Genomic DNA, 25002 nt, shown 5'->3' on the forward strand with positions numbered 1-25002 from the left:
GGTCTGAGGCTGCTTCTTCAGGAAATGGAGAACTTGCCATATTTAATGGAACCATGAATTCTGCTGTCTACCAGAAAATCCTGAATGAAAATCAGTCCATCAGTTCATGCCCCGAAGCTCAAGCATATGTTAGGTTATGCAGCAGGACAATGATCAGAAACACACCAGCAAGTCCACCTCTGGAAATGGTCTAGTCACAGCCCAGACTTAAATCTGACTGAGATGCTCTGGCATAACCTTAAACAGGCTTTTCATGCTCAAAAATCCTCTGATGTGATTGAGTTAAAACAATTTTGCAAAGAAGAGTGGGCCAGAATTTCTCCACAGTGATGTGAAAGACTTGCTCCCAGTTATCACAAATGCGAGATTGGAGTTCTTGCTGCCAAAGGTGGCAGAACAAGTTGTTATGTTTAGGCCACAATTCCTACGCAGCAGTGTATATTGGCCTACTAAATATACCTCAGTTTGGCTGATCTATAATAATCATAAATTAATAACTCAGTTCTCCTTTTCTGGGTTCGTCTGCACTTATTCAAGTTAGTGAGTCTTTGTCAAGTTAGTTTCTTTCATGCAAACCATGGTTGACTATGGCTATTTCCTTGTCACCAAAGCAATTTCAAGGAGGTTCTTCATGTAGAACCCTCTTCAGACTGATTTCAAATGCTGACAGCCAGCAACCTCAGGGAACCACTCACCAACCTGTCAGGGAACCTACAGTTTTCCCTTATGACCCGAAGCTGCCAGGAGTCACTGACCGATTTCTAGGCCTTTGTGACTGAGGCCTTAGTCTCTTCATGAGTCAGCATGGACTGAATCCGCTCTGCAACTACTGGATGATGCAGAAAATTCTGACTTCAGACAATGACTCTGGTAAGCTGCTCAGCAATTCACGAATAATGACTGATAAATGAGTGGTAGCACAAGACTTTTGCACTATATTGTATTTGTCCTATGTTAGGCAATGCTGAGATATATGTGTGTGTAGCCCCTCAAACTGCATATTATCCTTAAAGGAGTACAGTATCAACTTTGGCATCTGATCTATTACTTTGCTGTCAGACTCTTGATGGATAGCAAAAATTAAATTGATGCGACAGATAAATGGGTGATGTTGTGTAAGTTGCAGTCTATATAACCTCCAGTGAGAAGGTGGATTTTTTTCGTATTTCTTGAGGTATGATTTTCAGATACTGTTCATCTGCTGTACATAGATTTTTAGGTTTCCCACCTTTATCCTTCACTCCGCAGTTGTTTTTTAAGGATGAGCAGAGAGATTCTCCAAAATCTCCAGTTTTTACTGACTGAAATATTGCAGTGAGTGGTGTAAAAGGATTACATGTGCAAAGATCTCACTTTGTTAATATAATACTGTTTTTCTTCTTTTCAGAAGTGATCTAAAAATTGTTGGCATAAGCGGGCTTGTGCTGGCATTGTGGGGAAAATATCTAAAGTAAGTTGTCAGTGAACATTTTTCAACTTATCTGATACGTTCATTAAAATTTTTTGCCTCATTTGGACCAAAAACACGCGCGTCAGACTGTGTCCCATTTTACATGCAAACTGTAGGAGACAGGTCTGAAAATTGAGCTGCAGCTGCGGGCTTTTAAAAACCAAATCACTAAACTCACCCTGAAAAAACTACCTGGACGTCATCACAGATTTAATTAACTCCTTTCCATTTGCGATTCACTATGAAAGACCAGCTTCAGGCTTTGTTGTTTCACGACACCTCAGATTAGACTGGGCTGCCTTGATTTTTAGCTTTGAGATTCGGGCACTCATGTCCTCATACAGTACCTAAATTCAGCTGTCGAAGGCCAGAAGAACGACTGTCAAGCAGGATTATTTCAAGGCAGATTTATTCCCTATCACAGCCTCCATCTGTTAGACTGGTAAAGGGTTAAATGTACAGCTACGCTAGGAAAATAGGGACATCAATCAAATGCAGACTGCCACGGTATCTCACGAAGACAAAGTGAGCGAGAGAGAAAAGTATGTTTAAAGCTCTAATAGGATGGGATTCGTTTTACAGAGAGAGAATGGATAGAGTAATCATTACTGAAGCGTGCCTGTTGTTTTAGCCCCATCCAAATCCAGTCATTTCTTTTCTTCATTGTGCAAGCCTACAAAGTAACCCTAACATGCCCAATAAAAATAATCCAAAAAAAGGTAATGCCACTGATAAAATCTGAATTGGGGCCAGCGGCTCCAACTGACAAGAAAAGTCTTGTTCAGACTTTTCATTGCTCTTGTAAACCAGCTGTATCACTGCAGTACAAGTGCATCAGCATCAATTGTGGAAGTTACATCAGACATATGGAGCATTTTTGTTGCGGTGACACTACACAAATGGGGCCGACACTCCCGCCTGTGTCATTTGTGAGACTGATTGCAGACATCTCCTGCACAAATTGGCTTTCCACGTTACAGATGTCCTGTGTTAATGATTATATTCTGCACATTTTTCTGGAAATGAGTAAACGAAGAAATAGGATTTAAAAATGAAAGCAACAGAAACAGGAAAGCTGAAGAGCTATAAGTGATAATAGGTATACATGCAGTTTGTTATTGTAGTTTGCGCCTTAATTCTCTTGCCTTATGGGATTTGAACTAATTGCAAAAGGGGGCATTATGGTGGTAGTCCATTATCCCCTCACGTACAGCCAGCAAGCATAATGGGATACCTGGTGCACGCAGGATGAAAGGACAGCACCCATAAAACCACAAACTGGGAATGAGAACAATCGCATGAGGAAACAGAGTGCACCCTTGGCTCAAAAAATCATCAGCTGCAACAGATTGGCAAGGACACGCATCACTGTACAGCTAGCAGTTGGCCTCACTAATGTCACACAAAGTGGCCAAACAAGTCCGGAAGATAATTTACTTCTCCGATCATGTCTGCCTTACAAGAAGTCCACACATGCTTCTCTGAAAAGAATGCCTATTTTAAGATAGAGAGGGTGTATAATTGCAGTAATCAATCAGGGAGCGGTGAATCAGTTTTCAATGGCAGAGAGAGCTACATCTGCATAGAAGAGGAGTTTTTTGTTTTTTTATCCTGAGGAGATACAAAAGCAGCTTGTTCTTCTTATACAAAGAATTTTACATTTCTTTCAACTGGACAAACCACGAAGCCACAGCACAGCAGCCCATTCATCCATATGCTGTATTACTGCCCACCTGACAGAGAGTTTTTCACCCAAGAGAGGCTGACGTTAAACAAGCAAGAAGTGCAAGCTGCAAGGCCCCTGTATGGGTTTAAAAAAAAAACACAGTAAGAAGTATTGAATAGAGCAACAAAAGACTGGGCAAAAAAAAAATCACCTTTAAGACGAGCAGACCATTTATGAGAAATAGTATCTGGATGCTGTATGCCTCTAGGTACCTTGTTTGTGGTGCAGACAACTGCTGTAATCTCCCCAAACACAGGCAAAGAGGCTATTATCATTGAACACCAGCATGCTCGACGTATCCACATGCATGCACAGACACACAGCTTAAGTCCCAACAATAGATCTGAAAGACCTCATTAGTCTCCAGAGCCACAGTTGAGTGCGGGCCAGGACCAACTCTGTCGCCCTATTATGCCAATACCAACACATGGCACACACTGAATTAATGGCTAAATGGAAGCGTGCAAATGGTTTGGTGCATAATGGGCCTACCTGCAACTGTCACAGTTTCATTACAATGAAGTACTGGAAAGGGAAATAAAGCCAAGGACTCTGCAAAGTATGAGATCAGTTTATTATTTGCTCGCATCATCTCATCGTAGACTGTAATGCATGTGGAGGAGTCTCGTTTAAAAGACTGAATGCGATAAAGAGGACAAGCATGTCTAGTGCTGTTTTCACCAGTTTCTGAGAAATCGAGTGGCTTGCTCTAAAGTTTGAAAGAAATTAAAGGCTTCAGCAGGAGCAACAGATTAGACATCTACTGGCTGCGAGGGAATTGACTGGTTACAGTACCTGATAAGAACTAAGTTACTGATGCAGGAAAACCTCTCCGTGTTATGGTCCTGGGTCTTGAGCCAGCATTTTGTGTTTTTGGATTTCTAAGTTGCGTTGATTATCACTTATCTTCAGTTTGATTCTTAGTTTGTTTATTCAGTTTTCAGCTTTGTGCGTATGTTCCAGTTACTGTTTATGATATTTACCCTGCCTCCCTCATGTCCATTGTTAGTTAAGTCTCTGTCACTGATGTTCTCTTGTTTAGCTCTTCCTGCGTCATAGTTTGGAGTTTTCTAGTTTTGTGTATCTTTATATAGTTCTGTATTCTGTATTGTTGACATTCAGGCTTTCTGTTATGATGTTGTACCTCTGTTCCATGATCTGTGCATTAAGTTAATGGGAGGTTGTTCATCCCCTTCTGTATCTCCATTCTGTTCCCTTGTGTCTTTTAGTCTTGGTTTCTGTGTTTATTACTTCCTGTTTTATTTTGATAGTCTCCTCTCTTGCGTGCATTATGTTCAGTTTTGCTTCCCCTGTTGTTTAAAGCCCCTTTTCCGTTAGTACCTACTCAGATAGACTCACCACAGCTCGACTCGGATCGACTGGTTTTTCATTCGAACGAGTACCACCTAATGTGCATGGTTGTTGTTATAGCAACACGTCCAAGCACCTGTGACCTGTGTAATTAGTATATGAGACGAATGCTACAAATTCGAGGCAATGATATACCTGCTGCTTGGTCTGTGACTTTTCAGGCCAACGCGTTGTTTTTTGTAGCCATTTCCCTCATTGCTGGGTTTCAAAAATGGTGGTTTAAATTTCTGTGAACGAGACGCTCTCGTACCTCATCAAGTGACGCCACTGACCAGCCAATCGGTGGCATGCAGTCTGACAATGTCGCATTTTAGTACTTGCTCGGATAGCTTGGAACCCCAGCTAAGCAGGTACTATGACCTGATGGAAAACCCTGAAAACTGTTGCGAGTTGATCCAATTAGGTACTAATGGAAAAGGGGCTCAAGTCTTTAATTAGTGTCAGCTGTGTTCCTACCTGTGGCATATTCCCTCATTATTCCCTTTCTGTATATACTGGCTCAGTCTTCCTTGCCCTTTGTCATGTTCTCCCTTAAGCTGCATGTTCCTGTGGTTCCCTTGTAGTTTCTAAGCATCCTAATTTAGTCTTTAGTTTCTGCCTTGCTTGTGTTTTTGGTTTTTTGTATTTCATTGTTTCTAAGTAACAGCAATAAAACTGTCTTTTAGTTAATCTCTTGTCTCCTATGGTTGGGTCCTACTCTTCCTGCCACACAGCAAACCTGACATCCTGTTTGATTTTTGATACTCTCTTGTCTCATGTACATTGTATTTAGTTTTGCTTCCAATTCCAAGTTTTCCCGATTAGTTACAGCTGTGTTTCCTGGTGTTTCCATCTCCATAATTACCTTGTATGTGTTTACAACCCTTGTTTCCCCTTAGTTTTTGCTGTATCATCCTTTTCCTGTACTGTTACTGCTCCTGTCATCTTGTTTCATAGCTCTCTGTGTGTATGTCTAGAGGTCCTGTGATTCCTCATTGACCAGGTTTCCCTCTTTAATAAAGGTTGTTTTCATTTGACACCAACCAATGAGTCTGCATTTGGGGTCCTCCATCACTAAACCTGACATCCAGTTGCTTTTTTGCAGACATAATTACACAAACATGGAAACACATGTTTCTGCAACTTGTTGTGTTTCTCGTTTGGTCTTTTGAACCTCCTGTATCTATTGCCAGCTGCTTTAAACTAAGTCAGAGGTCTTCAACAGTTCACACATGTGAACTGTTAAGAGTTCCTTTTTTGAATGAGCAGCAAAGTCAGTACAAGAAGAGGAGGGGTTGCAGAGGTGTTTCGATTTCACTCACATTTGTTTAGATTTACCTCACTGACTAGCTGATTAGGTTTAGGAGAAGGTCAGGGTTTGGTTTAAAAAACGCTTGTTCACAGAAATAAATGCGCACTGTGATGGTGAAGGTCACCAGTCTGTTGTGCCAAGTTGGGAGAGACACTGGGCCATTAAAAGCTGAACTGATCGGGTTTTCATCTCCATGCCTTGCCACAAGTGTATAAAATCATGCACCAAGCCGTATATCCTGCATTTATAAACATTTATGAAAGAATGGCGTTGGTTTAGAGAGGTCACTGGTTTGGTAGTTGGATGGCACCACTGCAACAAATCAGTCTCTAAAATCTATTTCTTCTTAGATCATCCACAATCAACTATCAGTAAAGTAAAGTTAAAGAGTGTTGTCGTGGAGTGCTGAGGTGCATAGTACATAAAAGTCACGAGTCCTGTAGGTGTAATATGTGAGTGGGTCCATTACTTTTGCCATATATGTAAGGTTTTCCAGGCTGGTCCTCTCCTCAAACTATAAAACCTCAGGTCAGAGTGGTGCTACTTGAATTTTTATGGTAAGGAACTGACCAAAATCTAAAAAAACTGATGTGGCAGTAGCATGCCACTGAGACATTAATTTCAGTGGTTTGGAATATTTACACCACAGTCTAATCCCAGTTTACTGATGAAAACTTACATCAAATGCAAAATTTATTTGCCTCCTGGAGTAGAAATCATTGGAAAACCAAAATGTTCACCCCAGTCTTATGACAACTCATAAAGCTATTTGTTACTGTGCAGGAGTGACATGCTGTTTACTGCATGTCTTCCTCCCAGCTTCCTGTCGTCTTTCCAGTGACTCAGGTGGTAGAGCGGTTCAACTACCTGGACTGATCCCTGATCCTCCAGCCACATGCCCAATAATCTTTGAGCAAGATACCGAACCCCGAGTTACATCCATGAGTGCGAGTTTGTGTGTGTGACTGTTAGAAAGATAAAAAGGATGATTGTGTGTGTGTGTGTGTGTGTGTGTGTGTGTGTGTGTGTGTGTGTGTGTGTGTGTGTGTGTGTGACTGGGTCAATGAGACCTGCAGTAGAAAGTGCTTTGAGTGCTGAATTGAGTAGAAAAGGCGCTATATAAGTACTATTCCATTTATACCCATGAAGGATAAAACCCCAAAAATATATCTTTATAAAACTGCTTCAAGCATGATTTTGCACTTGCATTCTCCTGAGATTATTCCCTGAAGGAACTCATCACACAGGTAAACTGGAAGATAAAGTATTTTCCACAAGCTTCAACTAAACATAACCACAAAGTTTTGGCTTCTTGCTCTCAGCAAATTCTTTTTTGTCTGCCTAAACCTAACTAACCACTGAATGAAAACAAAATTTAAGTGTAAAATTTTCAAAGCTGAAGATCTTGTGACTTTTGCCACCACATCCAACAACAAGTACTGCTCAAGGCTTACCTTGCACCTCTTTCAAAGACTGGAACCGCAACAAATTTGGTCCACGAGCACAATTCAGGCATTTATTTTACACTAGTTTGCAAAGTGTCACAGCTGTTGTTTGCGTGAATCTACACAGATTAAATGAATCTAAATCAGAAAAACGGGGCAATTTTTAATGGTTTGTGTGACTGCAGAGTTAAAAATAAAATCCAACCGCTTTAAAAATTAGAACTTACACCACTGAAAGGCAAATCACTTTTCCTCTTAGTCTCGCTGGCCTGTTTTGGATCCTCTCTGCATTTTTAACCTTGTTTTTTTTAGCATTAATCTTTTCATCTTTCAATTCAAAACCTCACCCACCACCACACCCTTAGCAGCTGTGACCTTTTCTCTTTCAGCTCTGCTTTTGTCAGACTCAGAAATAATCATTTCTTTCCTCTATCTCACACTAACTGCTTTTATACAGTACGTAGAGGGAAATGTATAAGCAAGTGGTTGCCATGCCAACCGTATCCACTGCATTCACCCCCTCGTGTGTGTGTGTGTGACTGACAACAAGCAGAAGAAGAATAAAGGTTTAAGGAGAACGAGCCAAGTGAGCGGTAATCACTGAGAATGAGAAACTACTGAGATTTCCTGAAAAACTGTGTTCAGCATCAAATGCATTAACCCACACACAGGCACGCACACACACATTTCTCTCTCATGCGTCGCATTTCCTCAGCAGTGCTTTTACATGACTCTTACACTCTTATCAATCCTTTCGCCTCTGTCACTCTCAGCCTGTGGCCTCTGTCTCCCTGTCAGCTGCAAAATGCGATAATTATATGTTAAGCAAACTCCTCTTCCTCCTTCACACCCACACACGTTGTGTTATGTCATAACCTTCAACCCCCCCCCTCACTTGTTTATTCTGTTCGCTCTGTCTTCATCTCTTCAGTATCATCTCTTCATTGTATTCTTTCTCTACCCAACGTCCATGCAACTGTCTTTTAGAGACGCGGGGAAGAAAAGGCTGCGTAGGCTCTCAGTGTTTCTCACTGGAGAGAGCTCCTTCTTGCAAGGACATTAAAGCAGCTCTCTTTGATTTGGAGCATTCATTTGATTCTTTGTTTACTCAAATTGAGAGGTATCCTTGATTGAAAATCTTCTGCGAAGCAACAAGTCAAGGCACAAGATACGATTTCCAGATTATATTAAACTCAAATGCTGTTTTGGGGGGTTTTATGATCCATAATAAACATATTCGAGCACAGAATCAGTTCAAGCAGGCACAAATTCAAGCCACAACAGCCATAACAGGCCGATTTCAGTTCAGCTCAAGCTCAATCAATACCCAATTCTAATGGATTGCTATTTAAGTTGTGGTATTTTAAGTCACTTTAGCCTGCCTACAGTTGATGCATATCTGCAAGCTACTTTGCAGCCCACCTGCACTCCAGCTTTTTGTTTTCATGCTGTGTCTAACTTAATATCTGCTGTTGTTTTTGATGTCTGCTGTGTTCTGCGCTGGGTCTTGCTGCTATTCGTCCTCTTCTTCATTCTAATCAGCCAGTCACGTGGCAGCAACCCCTGGCCTAACCGAACTGCTGGAGCTCAACCTGAGCGTCAGAATAGAGGGATTTAAGTGAATCTAGATTGTCGCAAGGTTGTTGGTGCCAGGCGGGCTAGTCTGTGTATTTTAGAAGCTGCTGATCTACAAACTGTTTTTAACAGTAATTCAAAAACACACTCACTACAACCAAAGTATGCAGAAGAGCACTGAATTTAAAAAATACTGAACCATGAAGCAAATGGGCTTCAGCAGTAGAAGAACGGGAAACTCAAATAAAAGTCTCACAAAACTGGTCTACAGAAAATTTGAAAAACATTGCCTGGTCTGATGGATCTCTATTTCTGCCGCAACATTTAGATGGCAGGGTGAAAACACGGATCCATCCTGCCGTGTAGCAACTGTTCAGGTTAGTGGTGGAGGTATAATGGATGTGTGGTGGACGCTCAGACGACAAATCTGCAGCAACTGTGTGACACTATCATGTCGATATGAATTTAAATCTCTGAGGAATGTTTCCAGCACCTTGATGAATCCATGTACACTCTATTAGGCTTACTGCAGATGTAAAAGACAATCTTCCTTTTGACATTTTTATAAGCCTATTTAATGAGCTAATAATAGGTTTAGTGAATAATGTTTTAAGGATTTACATGTTACATACACACGAGAGCCGCTAATGTGAAGTCTTGAACTCCAGCAGTTTTAAGCAATCTTTCTGTAATTTTTTTTAATGATTATTTTCATCTCTGAGAAATGCACGTGCTATTTATTGCATGATAATATTTACAGTTTTTTTATCGGGGGTTTTCACTCAGTATGAGCATACAGTGGTTTGACTTGTATGTGAGTTTCAAAAAATTATGGGCAAAGGAGCTTTTCCGAGCCGGCCCGAATCCCTGATTTAATTGCTGTCATTTCCTTAAAGTCCTCACCAGCCTCTAACATAATGCAGTACTGCGATAAAACTTTCAGGACTTTTAAAAATGTACAATAAACTTTAAAAAAAACACACTCTACTTATTCCTCTAATAGATATGTGGCTGGAAGGTAAGATTTTTTTTTCCAAACTATAACAAGGTCAACAGAAACTTTTGCACTTGGTAACAAACAATGTGTTGAATCTACTCAACCAATTAAATCATATCTTTAAAACCAAACTGATACCAAAACTCCAACTGCAGAGAATAAACTGTACTGTACGCCCCACAGCGAGCATGCATCTAAAAGTTAATAAAAAAAAGTAAAAACAAATTTCTAAAAAACTCCGCCTGCATGCTTGTATGGACCCCGCCATTCCTCTGTGAGAAACTTAAAAGGCTATTAACACTACATCTTTGAGGCTACATTTCAAAGCTGTTTTTCCATTTCGGGATTATGGATTCTACTTGTGCAGCCCAGTTTGTGCCAAATCTCGTGTATCTCAGTCCCACAGAGATGGTTTTTTGACTTATTATGTACTCTTTTGTTTCCCACTGTGAGTGCTTTGAACGTTGAGTCGACTCGCTGTCAGGAGCTCCGCTGTGACGTCAGGCTCGGAGGGCCGGGGAGGGGGGTCTATTAACAGCAAAATCAATCAGTCGAGAGGCTGGTTTGGAATAAGAAGCAGCACCAAGCCGTGAGGGGCTGATGCAACATAAAAAGTACGAGGAAGAATTAACAAATGATACCTCTGATAGACTTCACACTAATAAAAAAAACAGTTAATTATCTCAGAAAAAATGATTCAGCTATTTGTTTTCTTTCAGTGAATTTTGACTGGAATTATTCCAGCTGATATGATTAATCTAGAAACCTGCACGGGAATTATATTATTAGTCGTAAGTACATTACTCTAAATTGTATCTAGGAGGCATTATTCTAACTACTGCAGGATGAAGGTATATCTCTTTTCCCTTCACCTTAATATTTGTTCCTGATTATAGTGGCCTGTGGGTCAAAGCATTGATGCACTCAGCCGAGTTCTCCTACCTTAGCAGCCATGACCATGGCAGATCCTCCTCTGATGCCCAGTATGGGAATGTGTGTCTGCGCAGAGATGAAGTCCAGGATCTGAGCGATGGCCTCCTGGTCTGTGTCATCACCGAACACGACGCCTTGCAGTGGGTTCCTTGTCATTTGAGCGCAGATCCGATTGATGATACTTTTGGGGTCGGTCTCGTTCATGGTGACCACCTCGACTTTGGGAGGATACGGGATGTGGAGGAAGTCCTCCTTCTCAAGTCCAGCCCCCAAGGCTACTTCACTAGAGTTGCCCACCAGGATGACAGCAATGCTGAGCGAGTTGATCAACTTGGGACTGATGGGGGGAAGTGCTGGAGAGCCGGGGGAGTAATGCGGAGGGATAACTACACCCCTCTGGTTGCTGCCTCCCCTCTGGCCTCCTTGTCCCCCTGGGGAACCTCCAGGCCCAGTTCCTGGACCTCCGCCCCTGCGGGACTCGCAGACGGGCAAGAGGACAATGGAAAGGAGGAGCAGAGAGAAGGACAGAGAGAGGAAAGGCAGGGTCAGCCGAGGGCACGGATAAGGGTGATAGGATGACCGGTCTGGAGGAGGAGACGGAGGATGGGGGGAGGAGGAGGAGGGGGAGATCAAGTGCTTGTCCTGAAGATGGGAGTGAGAACGGTGGAGGCTGACAAGCATTGTGGAGGAGTGTAAATGCCGTCCCTGGAGGGAAAGAGAACAGAGACAGAAAGAGAAGATAAATACAAAACATCTGAAAAATGATGTTTAACACTTTAAATATGAACTGAAATATAAATTAATTAATACACAACAGTGATGATGCAAAACACGACCACCTGCAGAAAATGATAGTAACCACAGCCCATGTCAAGAGCTGGGACACATCAGATCACAGTACATTCAGAAAAACAGTCAATGATTCATCAATTTGCAAAACAGATCATGAACAACCTGCAAAGTTTATCATCATCATGTTCTCATTTTTTCAGCCTTGCAAAAAAACATAAAAGAAACTTCAACAATATAACTCAGTTTACCTGTCGGTTTGCTGTAATTATAAAGAAACATTACTGTCATAAAACAAAAATGCGTTGGCACAGCTTCTCGAATTAGCCGTCCTACTTCGGTGGTATGGCAGAAAGGACGCTGTAAAACTGACAATAACGCCGATAATAATTCACGGAGATAAATCATTCTGCTCTTGGGATGTGATCTTTTCTTGCAACCGAGTGCTTCCTGATGCAAAATACATTGAAAAGTCAAAAGGTGTAGCCTAATTCTCTGCAGTTCCATCCAGTGAGCTTGATTCGACCCTTCTGTAGGTTGATTCTGGCCTGCGAGTCAGCTTTTTGACACTCTTTTATTAAGCTTGTAAGCAGTTGGATGTCACAGTCAACATCTTGCATATTGAAGGTGTAAATACCTGAGCTGTTTTGGCATGGGTTGCCAAGGTCCTGCTGTTTGAGAAGGGACAAACCCTGGCAACAGGGCTAGGATTCAGTTCACCTCACAACTTAAGGACTTGAAATTGTGTCCAACATAATATTTTTTCCCAAAAGTTTGCACAAATGTTCCTAAATACACTCCACAGTTTGCCTACATCTGTTTTCAGTCTCACTACAGCTTTCCTTTCAAACGGGCCAGTAACTCGCCAATAAACTTGCCTGACATACACTATATTGCCAAAAGTATTCACTCACCCATCCAAATCACTGAATTCAGATGTTCCAATTATTCCCAAGGCCACGGGTGTATAAAATTAAGCACCTAGGCATGCAGACTGTTTCTACTAACATTTGTGAAAGAATGGGTCGATCTCAGGAGCTCAGTGAATTCCAGCGTGGTACCATGACAGGATGCCACCTGTGCATCAAATCCAATCATTAAATTTCCTCACCACCATATATTCCAGAGTCCACTGTTAGTGCTATTTTAACAAAGTGGAACAGACTTGGTACAACAGCAACTCAGCCATGAAATGGTAGGTCACATAAAATGTCAGAACTTTCTGCAGCGTCAATCGCTACAGACCTCCAAACTTCATGCGGTCTTCAGATTTGCTGAAGAACAGTGTGTAGAGACCTTCATAGAATGGGTTTCCATGACCAAGCAGCTGCATTCAAGCCTTAAATCACCAAGCTCAATGTAAAGTGCTGAATGCGGTGGTGTAAAGCATGCTGCCACTGGACTCCAGAGCAGTGGAGACGTTCTCTGGAGTGACGAATCACACTAGAGCTTGTCTGCCTGCAGTATGCAAAGTTTGGTGGAGGTGGGATTATGGCGTGAGGCTGTTTTTACAAAATGACCTCGCCCCTAATTCCAGTGAAAGAACTTTTAAGGTTTCAGCACACCAAAACTTTTTGGACAATTTCATGCTCCCAAATTTGTGGGAACTGTTTGGGAATGATCTCTTCCTGTTCCAACATGAGTGCGCTCCAGTGCACAAAGCAAGGCCCACAAAGACATGGAGGAGCAAGTCTGCTGTGGAAGAACTTGACTGGCCTGCACAGAGTCCTGACCCCAGCCCAATACTGCGAGATTAGGCTTCTCGTCGAACGTCAGTGTCTGACCTCACAAATGTGCTTCTGGAAGAATTAAAAATTCCCATAAACACACTCCTAAACGTTGTGGGCCGACATTATATTGAACCCTATCAATTAAGAATGGGATGTCACTCAAGTTCATATGCGTGTGAAGGAAGACGAGCTAATACTTTTGGCAATATGTTGTAGTTTTTAACCTTATTTAAGTGTCTGCTGCTAAGGTCTTGGTTCACTCAACACAGGAGTTTTTGCCTTGGTGGGTTGAAGCTGTTTTGGGCTAAAAGTAATGAGCCAGCAGAGTATTAAGTGTATCAATCAGTGGCAGTCCTAATGATCTAAAATTATTTTATTTTAAAACAAGAAGTATACTCTTACACAAAATAAAAAGAAAAAAGGAGATTATATGTTTGCAATATCAAGCCGTTAGCTTAGCCTGAGTTGCTTTTTTGTTTTAATCTGATGGATTGGAGCTTGTTTTGCTAATAAAACTAAAAATCTATTCTGTAATAATGCCTTTGCTCTTTGCTTTATGTTAAGGATAAGGCTAATAAGCCCAATTCTGGCCAGGCTATCAAACTACAGAAAATTTGACCCTTTAACCGCAGAACAAGCTAAGTGACCCATAAAGCTGGGAATAAAACCTCACAGAGAGAGAGAGAGGCCTGTGAGCTCTCATAGAGCATCAAGTGACAACGCCACATCCATTACACTGTGCCGTGACTTCCTCGGAGGAACCCTGTGGCACACATCAAAGACAGAGCAGGAAAGAGAGGGAGTTTGTGTGTTTGTGTGTGTGTAAGTGAGTGTGTGCGTCTCTGTTTTAAGAGAGTCAAGATAGCACTGGGTGCATTTTGACAGATTGACAGCCTCACAGCTTCATGGACTTGCTGCCAGGCTAAGTGACCATTAGACACTCACTGAGTGTCTCTCCCTCCCTCCCTCCCTCTCGCTCCCTCACTGCTTCCACTGCTTTTCTCTCCTTAGCCCTCCAAACCTGTCTTTTTGGTCGCTCCCTTCAACCCTCTGAGACCCATTTGCTGATCTTTGAAGTCAACTGCAGACCTGTTAGTCAGTATTATTGCCGTTATTCGCTGCTCCTATTAGCACATGTACAAAGATCAGCGGAGACGAGCATGGAAGGAAGAGGGGCGAAGACAAATAAAGTGGGAGAGATAGAAAAGGGAGAGGCGGGGTGAAGGATGTAAGCAGAGGGAGGTGACAGGCAGGGAGAAACACAATTAGTCATAGCCTGATGTGAGAATTGTGGTTTCTGAGTGCGCGCACATACAAGTGAACAGGGAGTGCAAATTCGGGCATATTTTCTGCACAGATAAAGATGAGGAATCTTAATGAGTATATGTTCATGCCTCTATTCTAAATTAAGCACAAAGGAGCACTTGAGGAGAGGGATAAACGAAGGGTAAGAGTAAAAAGCTTTGTTTCTCTACCTCCTTCACGCAACACCTTTGCTAATCTTTTATTTATCAAGCACCCTGTGTGTTGCGGAGCTGATCCAGTCAGCACCAATAGCATAAAAGTCCAAAAAAAACAAAAGAGGGAGAGAGAAGTTGTGAGCACTGCTGATGTCTGACAGAAACCAGCAAATCTGCGCTGAAAGAAAGAGGCCGAACCGCCTGGATGTGATCGCCACATACCAAAAAAACCCAGTTTGTCTAAAAGGTCTAATTACCAGAGGTTTGTCAGGCTTAATTGCAGGTGCACATGCTAATTGTAAACGAGCTGAATTCTCCATGAGGACACCAGAGCCTAGAGAGACAGAGAGAGAGAGAGGAGGAGGAGGAAGCGAGTGGGAGGAAGGCAGCAGAGAGGAGAGAGAAGAGAGGGGCGAGAGGAGAGAATAAATAGAGACATACACAAAAGAGATGGAGGTGGAGGAAGGAACAGCAATAAGAAACCCAAAGGAGGGAGTGAAGGAGGGAGGCGTGGAAGGTGGAAGAAGGGAAGATTAAAAGAAGACATGATTACCATGAGATGAAGAAGGACCAAGGGTGGGGAGGAGGTTAAAGAAATGTTTTGGGGTGTATTTTTGTCTTTTAAAAGCTATAGTTTACAGTAAGTTGGATAAAAATGGCTAAACTTCTGAAAATGAGCAGATGAAATCACTCAGAGAGGGCAGTGGAGAGAAAGTATGAAAAAAAACGTTTAAAATCCCACAAGAAGTGTGACAGCAGCAGGAGAGGGAGAGCGAGCGGAGAGACGCACAGACTCATCCGGGTTCCTGTGTAACGGCAGAGCTCGGTTTCCATGGTAACAATTCAAATATGCCTCCACATAACACCCTGACGGACAGGAAGATACACACAACTCGCACAGTACGCTACATGCAGTGCGTGCCCTCTCCTAATAATACACAATTTACTTTTTATCTAAGCTGGCGCATATTGCCGGCGCCGACTCTCACTGACAAAAATAAAAGACTTGTAACATAAAACAAACAGCACGAGGGCCCCTTCAGCGCAAACGTGTGCGCACGCGCTCCCGCACATCCGCACAAACACCTGTGAGGTGAGTTAATACGCTCCTGCAGACGGAGAAGATCCAGTCTCCCTTTTTTTCTTTTTTTTTTGGACCGTACCTCACATTAAAAATGGATCTCCAGAAGTGCTACAGGCAAATAAACAGAAGTAACACGATGGATGGGAGCAGCCAGCCAGCAACACTGAGCGGGAGCGGCTGTGACATGTGGACTAATCAGACCTTCATGCAACGTCTCCGCCGTCATTAACAGCCCCCCCAATTAATAACATTTAAACGCAGGGTGTCGAGAGTGGATTATTTACTCACAGCCTAATAGAACAAAACAGCGTCAACAAATCCGAGCTGACATTTGAATCTATGTGCTCATGCGTGCCCATTACAGCGCCCGCACAGCAATTACAAAGAGAACATGGATAAGTGGCAATGGGCGCTAACACAAGACACTGCCATGAGTGCACTTCTTGTATCCAGTAATTTACTGCAGACGTAATTAAACGGCACGTGCAGACACAAAGCCCAAATGTGTGCTCCGTGGGTCAAACACGTTTCTGAAACCAACAACAAATTTTCGATACACCCCTCTGCCCTTTTGTCTCTCATTATGTTTCTCAGACAGGCATTGTTAAAGTTAAACAGCTGTGAGGGAAACAGAGCCATGCTTTATGGTGAAAATATGATCTGTATATAAAAGATGGGCTGAACAATGTCAAAAACTTGAATACTTTCTAATGGCCAACAGGGGGCGACTCTCCTGTTTACATAATTAAAAAAGCATGAATATAGATGTCTGTGACAAAAAAAATTTCCTATTGGCTCACATATTCTATTATTGTGTTCTTGAATAAGTTGGAAATCTGACTTTCCGAGTCCCAGTTCTAATTTTACTCTGGAACACTCCCTCAGCTTTTACCACTTGGAAAGTTGGAGCAATCCCAGCAACTCTGAGTTAGCATTCCAAGATGGCAGCACTGGACGTAAACAGTAGTAAAACTGCAAAACCTTTCATTTATATTGCCACTGTTGTGTATTTATGACTCAATAACTAAGCTATGCACAGAGCACTGACCAAGCTCTAGCCACAAATGTTCTGTGCAGTGTTTTTAAGTGCGAAAAAACAATTATTATGCTGTATAGCTAGTGATACCTGAATGGCTTTACATTGCTAAGAACCAACATGAATCCTATTTTTCCTTGCTCCTCCTACAACGTCCAACATCTGAGTTCCGAGCTATCTGGAAGGCAGCATATACAACACAAAGGGCAACATTTGCAGGTGAAAAACAAAGCCAAAAAATGCAGTTCCAATAGGTCCCACTAGAGGCTGCCTCCAATGTGGATTCAGTTCTCATGTTAAAAAGTTTATGGCCTGGTACAAAAGATCAGATGAGAAAGAGTAAAAAGTGCAAAACAATTCAGAGATGGAGAGAATTTGCCTTCAAAGTAAAAGTTGCACCTTTTAAAACATGTTGGTATTTCCGAGGGACAGCTTCTATTTTGAACTCAATTTACCATTTGTGTTGCACTTTTCCAAGTTGTACTACTAGTACACAGTATTTACAGAGAAGCATGAAAAAATACAAGCAACTGTGGCAATCCTCTAGCAACCAAAGCAATCTCTTTGGAAGTTTTTGGTGCAGCACCTTCTTTGCATCCAGTTTAATCCAGTGAGAGCCAGGAATCACTGCCACCCAGGCAAGGATAACACATTTTTCCCTAGCAACTGGCAGTTGTATCACATATAATATGGTGGACAACTCTTGGGCAATCAACGCCTGCAGTATCCCTGGGTTTCCCAGTCAAACTTGCTTTAAAAAGCCAAAATGGCAACAGTAAAAATGCTCAGCTTGAGGCTTCACAATATGACCTTGTTAACTAATGGGTGGTGGTTATGTCCATCTTTTATATACAGTCTGTTCATGAGTGAAATAAAGATTGGACATTTTTCATTAAGAGCTATGCGTTGGTCCAAGCATGAGTGTAAATATAGGTCCAGAAATAGCTTCTTGCATTAGGTAACGCTATGTTAATTAGCCATGTGCTCATGTTGCTAATTGGTAATACGGAATAGTTAATGTAAGGCTAGAGCAGGTGTGCCTCAGGTTAAGAGTGAACAGATTCATCATCAAGCCTGCAGTTGAAAAAATATTTTTTACTTATTATGAGCAGAAGATAAGAAGTGTGGATCTGGAGAATGGTTAAATCCTTAATACATTCAGACATGTCATCCCTCCTGATTGAGTATATGGCCTCATTTTTTCCCCAATGTGAGAAGATGAGTTTGTGCCCTCCCTACATGCACCAATACACACACACACACCATGAGGTTAATGTGCGCACAGCACCATCTGGGCTGAGCTAGATCATGCCAATAAGACGGCGCCATCAACCGTATCGGCCTTAACATTTACAAAGAACATTGATCACAGAAGTCTGTCAAATGGCACAGACCACCAATTGAATAACCAGAGCTGCATGAGACGTGCAACTGCACAAGCTCGCCATCACAGGGCTCCAATCTGCCAGTGAAAAATCTACATGATCAATCAGTCCATCAATAGTTTGCTTTGACCAGCTTGTCCCATGTCAATTCCCACAATTTGTGAGGACTTTACTGGTCACATGTTTCCCATGGATATTGCAGTGGATTACAGACTCCGGGGTTTATGCTGCACAGGCTCTAAGCAGCCGTCTGAGACATTAAAACTCAAGCTGCCACTTTATTTAAAACATACGTAGGCCATCATTACCAAGCCCTGCTATATCCCTGGGGGCTTGATGCGGTGGGCTGCGCTGTATAGTGATTGAAAGGCATTGTGGATAACATAAGCTGACAGGCATATCTATTAAGGAGCCCATTTACATTCAGTGGGTGGTCAGTTAAAGGTAAGAGTGGTACTTTTCTCATCCGAGCTGAAGCACACGCTGCATCAGACATGACTTATAAGTAATATCAAATCGCACTAAACACAACGCTTTGGTGAATTAGAAAACTACTTGACTTTGAGGAATACACACAGTATGAGCCGATAGTCCAACAGTGGAAAAAAAAATCTCCGCGTTGAGGGTTTTTATTTAATTTAAAGGTCTGGATTTCCCTCGGTGAGACGCAGCAGCAGGTGACAATGTTTGACATTTCTGCTTATTGTCGTAACTCCAACATAGCATCAATAATTCAGAACTGTACTCTATTAGCTGGTGGAGATTGGGAGACTGGTTTTTCAGCCACACAGGAGCAAATCAGCAACTGTCTCGCGTACTATATCTCAATGTCCAAAGGGGCCTTAAAACCACAGAAAGAAGCTAGTTTAAAATTAACGTCACAAGCGGCGCCTGCAGACAGAGAGGAGAGGAAAAGTGCATTTCTTTTGCAAACAGCATTTCACTGTGGATTTAAAAATGGCTCAAATAACAAGTTATCATATAAAAATGGTTGCTGATAATGATGAACTCGCAGCTCATTAGGTACTGTTTTAGAGTCTTTCAGGTTACCGTTTTGGTTCATTCTCACTGTTTGCAGCACCATTGATTCTAGAGTTAGAAGAAATTAAGGCTACAGTCAAACAGGCCAGAAGAACAGTCAACAAACCAGTGAGAAAAATGTGTATCGTCCATCCAGTTGGTAAGTGATCGCCGGAGGTTGCTGGCTGTTCCACAATGAGATGCTGCACCAAAAATCTCCTTGTGATTGCTCAGGTTTCAAGTAGATCACTGCTGTCGCTTGCAGTCTGCATGGAAAATGCCGACTTGTATTCACGGCTGCACACTCTGCCTTAGTCACACTAGAATAAAAATAGGAGGGGAACTTCCTGATGACTCTGATTGCATTGCTATAAGTAGCTGCCATAACCAGTTGGTCACCCAGAGATTGAGCTTGCAAGTTTGGCAATAATTCTGGTCATGCTTTATTCAAAGTAAATGTTGAACCTTTCATAGCCACATAGCGAATAGTTGGCGAGTGTTTTACTTCCATGCAAAATCCACCTAAAGCACTTGAAAGGAGGAAACCTCTGTGAGACCAGTGTCACCAAGTGACACCAAGCAACCTCCTGCCAGGCATTTTTGCCTATCGACCGGTCGTTGCCAGGCAGTCACTGACTGATCTCCAAGCTTGTGTGACTGGGGACCACAATGAAAGTACCTACTGATCTTACATTTTAGCTCAATGCTTCCATTCATGTGCTGGTGATATAATGTGTATTTTAACTTATTTTAACTTTATGCTGACATAATTTTTGTTATTTAAGCTGCTAAACGACACATTGAAGTGAAATTTTGAAAATGGATTTTAAGCACTCACTCTCAGTTTCATTTTGAGGAGAGTCATTTTCAGCGTTTCGATGTCACAGCTCTTTAAGATGTAGCCCTTTTTATTTTTAACGGAATTAGAAAACTGACTCAGGCTGTTTCATAGACAGAAAAACTCACTGTTTTATGTTATGAATAACAGTATCAGATAAAGAGAGTCTGTGAAACTGCCTTCACCATGCTGTAATAAAGGGCTTCCTATTTACTAATCCTGAATGAAGACTTATAATAACGCCGGTGTGTGGACTGTATCGTGTGCTCCGTGGAACAGCTTGTATTTCACCAAAAAGTGATGTGTCAGTCAGCGCCATGTGACACTGTTGTATTCACTCAGGTAATCAGACATCATGCAGCTATAATGACTCTCCTGCAGAGGTGGTGGAAGCCAACAAAAGTTCTATTTACATCCTCTACAATTATTCAATTCACTCTCACAAGGTCTCACAAAGTCAACTGTCAGCGAGGCCTGACTGTTAGCAGCAAAATACCCTGCCTCGCCACTGTACTGTTACAGTCATAACTGGATAAAAAGATACAGACTAAGCTGCTTTTGTTCACCGTGAAATCAAATGACCAGAACCAAATATGCCTCGGCCCATCTTTAAACGCTTCCCCACCACCCTGCTCTATCTGTGCCACTCCCGTTTACATTTTCCTAAATATTATTCACCCCTCTTAGACAAGATTTTTTTTAAAAGACGAAAGAACTTATTAAAACAGCCCGGCCCTTTCATTTTTCAGCCAATATTTCTCAAACATGAGCAAGTTGTTTATTTGCGTGAACTGTTTCCAGCTGTGGACGAATACTAAACACAAATAATAATTTGGTCCTCTAATGAGTATTTAAGGCTGCGGGATGGTGATTTTAAGACTAAAGAAAAACGTCAACAGCTACAGCTGTGTGGATATGCGTGTGTTCTTTTAAACTACAGCGGACGGTCTTTAAGGAATAAACCATATAAACTACATCGCACTTGTTAATTGGTTTTTGCCTCATATCAGGAATGCATTGACCATTCGATAAATAAAGAGCCTCTTGCACTGAATCCTGCTGACACTTTTGGATGCTTCAAGATTTTAATTTAGTCACTGAGTGGGATGAAAGAGGCTGAGAGAAAGAGAAAGCAGATAAAAAGATATATAGTTGTGAAAAAGAAAGTAGACCCTCTGAAAGTTGTAAGGTTTTACATATCAAAGCATTAAAAAGAAATCTGTCCCTTTCAGGTTGTAAAATACAACCGCAGACGAACAACAAAATATGGCCTATTATACCTAAGCAAAGAAGCAGAAGCAGTGTGTGAAATCTAAGTACACCTTCACAGCTTACATAAGAAACGAGAGAGTCAGTAACACCAAGGTGCTGCTAGTCAAATGCACTTGATTAACTGATCATCAGCGAGTGTGAGGACCTCCATAAAAGCAGCAAAAGCGGTTTTGGTAGCTAGTAGCAATTGTAACCACCCATCAATCTCAGAAGGCTTATAACACTATTTCAATTTCTAATCTTTGTATAGTTAGAAACATCTTCCCAGGCGTTGATGTCCCAGGAAACCTACCCCAAGGTCAAACCCTGCAATCCTCAGAGGAATTGCAAAAAACCTTGAGAGCCACTTCTCAGATTCCATAGGCCTCAGTTAGCATATTAAATGTTAAAGTTCATGACAGAACGATTAGAAAAAGACTGCACATGTATTGCTTATTTGGAAGGGTTACCAGGAGAAAGTCCTTTCTCTCTGAAAACAACATGGCAGCAAAGTTTAGGATTGCAAAGGTGCATCTGAACACAAGACTTCTGGAAAAAGCATATCTGCACAAACACCTCATAGCAGCTGTTAAGCACGGTGCCGGTGAGGTGATGATTTGGGCTTGTTTTGCAGCCACAGGACCTGGGCACCTTGCTGTCACTGAGTCCAACTCCGAACTCCTTTGTATACCAAAGTATTCAAGAGTCAAATGTGATGCCATCTGTCCGGCGGTTAGAGCTTGGCTGAAAATGGTCATGCAACAGGACATTGATGCCAAGCACAGCAGTCTGCAACAGAATTTCTGAAAAATAAAAGAATGAAGGTATTGGAAAGTCCAGACCTCAAATCACTTGAAATGCCTAAGATAGCTTTCCAAATATGAATCTCCACAAACTTCAATGAACCGAAGCGACGTTGGAAAGAAGAGAGGACCAAAGTCTGTTCAAGTAATCTTTAATACTTCTTCCCTACCAACTAATCTGTCACCTCGCGCATTGTGTTGCATATGGGCCAGAATGGCAGAGAAAAATCACTGCTTTATTGAAGAGGGTCTTGGGTCTTTCATTAAGTGCACTTTAGTTTGGTCAAGAATCCTCTCCCTGCTAATTGCACTTATAACGAGACGCACTATGGATCTCTACTGTCGTACTGAGGCTGCCTCAGCCCTCTAAACAACATTATATGGTCTCTTCATCAGAGGCAAATAAACTGACCGGGACAGAGAGCCCACACACGCGGACAACAGAATATACACACTCAAAGGCAAAGGGACGATGACAAACACAGGGTTGAGGCAGGATCCATCTATCCCCTGAGGTCTTCATTACCTCATTGAAGCCATTTATTCCACTGAGGTTACACTGCCTGCTCTGGACTCAATGTGACGGGTGCCTGCTCCACAGCAGCCCAGGTCCTTTAGAGCCTCATAGGGTCTGGACCACCTCTGTTTCGTCGGTGCATGCCTCTGCAATATGTATGTAATGGTACAATAGCCTACAGTGCATACTGGTTTTTCTTTTTCTTTTAAAAAGGGTCTTGTAACTCACTCCGATACAATGTGCTACCCACAGCACAGTGTATAAAAAGCCACTCACACCATGTTTTCAACCTCGGCTGAAATGTATTTTCACAGGTTTCTTTTAGTGGCCTTTCTGAAAAGCAGAAACATGATACCGGAGTTTTCCATCCACAAGCAATTTTGGTCTCAACTGCTTCTCTGGTGGCACAATCTGAGTGTTGAACAGCTACAGCTCTCTTGAGGATTTGATAGCAAGCCTGTGGCATCAAGGGAGTAGATAAAATAACTCAGTGGCTATCCACTCTGTCTGTTTTATAATTCCCCTTAATTACCTGAGGCCACAGACCTTTGAATTCCTCTACTACACATCCTCATACCTCCTCCAGCATCAGCAGCTGGTCTGCCCTCTCTGTGCCAAGAAGACAAGTCATTTTGTTGGATTTACTGAGCTGTTGTGCAAATATAATACCCAGACTGTCAACCACTGATAACAAATATTACAGGAAAAAATGTTCTTGGTGTGTCTTAGAGCGAGTCTAAACGCTCGGCACCAAACCGCTCAGCTCTGTCAGCTGGTCACCATTCAAATAACATCTGCTCCAACCTCTGGCCAAGTTTTCCTCAGTGTGTGGATGCACGTGTCACACCGAGGGCTATGGCATGTTTCTGTTTTGTTTTCTCCCTTGCACGTGGCTAAAGGTGGAAATTCAAATAGACCTGCCAAATTTAATGTGTTTGAGCCAATGATTTGGGTTTTTTCTACATAAAATACATTTTAGCATCTCTAAAAGAGTTTCAACTTTCCATCGAAAGAAAATCAGAGGGATTGTGAACATATTTCATTTATCAAATGTTGAGAAATACAGAGGAATGTGAGTATACAGAAGTGAGTCTGCAGACTCCCCCCACATTTGAAGTCAGGAGAAACCCTGTTAATATTCCCACAAATGAAAACTCAACTTCAAAAGCTTGTGACTCTGAACCTGCCAGACAACAGTGTTCTGCTTGTTTTTTTGTGATTATCTAACCACAGTTTCTGAAGTACAGTCATTAAAAATCTTGGCCACAGACAGAAGAAAAGACTCTTCTGCAGGTCCAGCAGAGACAGACAAGCTTATTCCTTAAAACGTGACAACACAGTGACAAAGCTGTTAATGATGAACTACATGAGGACACTGCATAAAGACAAGCTGCACAATGCAACACATCACCAGCTGAAACATTCAGATTAACACATGAGCACCGCATGAAGTGTGTATAGCAGATATTTGCAGTATTAGAAGATTATTGTGTTCAGTATTAATGTATTATATATTTATTGTTTAAAAGGTTCAGTTTCTGTTGTTTCAGTTTAGTTTGAGATTGTCGTGATTACACAGTGAAAAGGCTTTAGGGGATTTAACCAACTAGGGCAACAGTTATTTTTATTACTAACTGATCTGCAAGTTTTCTTCAAATTGCTGTCCAAACAACTCATAATCCAATGATATTAGGCTTACAGTTAAATTAAAACTGAGCAGCAAATCCCCACAACTGAGAGACTATCTCATAATGGGCAGTTTTACAGAGGGAAAAAACTCATCAGTTAATCAAACTGTTGGTAATTTCTAATCAGCTCCTCTTTGTTTAAAAATGGTCTTCACAGTCTGCGTACACTATCTCCTGTAAGGATGAAACACTCTATTTCCGTGGGCTTTTTTAAAGAATAACTACAACTACATGGTGGCTTTTTAATAATAAAACATATTCCAACTGTGAACATGTGTGTATTTAATTAAAACCCAGTAAGCTCAGCAACGTATCTTAGAGGTAAATAACCACCATGCAGTACCGCCAAGGCTTTACTTAGACCAGCTGTAACACAGTGGTTTATATTTACCACTTTATATTTTATATTTACCACATCCACACGCTGTCTCCTTCATTGCGATTAGTGTCGGGCTACATCCACACGTACACAGTTATTTTTTAAATGAGGGATTTTTAATCTAGTCTACATGAATGCACGAGAGCATATTAAACAAACAGGTAATATAATCTGAACACTAAAAAACATCTGGCCAGTCAGAAGCCTATAAACAACAACACAGTCCGACGTGAA

The 25002-nt window shown here is 41.8% G+C and overlaps 1 protein-coding gene across 1 annotated transcript in view; it reads right to left on the bottom strand.

The window, feature by feature from the left end:
* The window catches only part of grin2bb (glutamate receptor, ionotropic, N-methyl D-aspartate 2B, genome duplicate b), a 132498-nt gene that overhangs the window by 90519 nt on the left and 16977 nt on the right, over positions 1-25002 (bottom strand). The window contains 1 exon segment of the mRNA XM_025908072.1: positions 10798-11493. Within this exon segment, the coding sequence (XP_025763857.1) occupies positions 10798-11493 (696 nt within the window).

This window comes from Oreochromis niloticus, linkage group LG6, assembly GCF_001858045.2.
Source record: "Oreochromis niloticus isolate F11D_XX linkage group LG6, O_niloticus_UMD_NMBU, whole genome shotgun sequence".
Lineage (NCBI taxonomy): Eukaryota > Metazoa > Chordata > Actinopteri > Cichliformes > Cichlidae > Oreochromis > Oreochromis niloticus.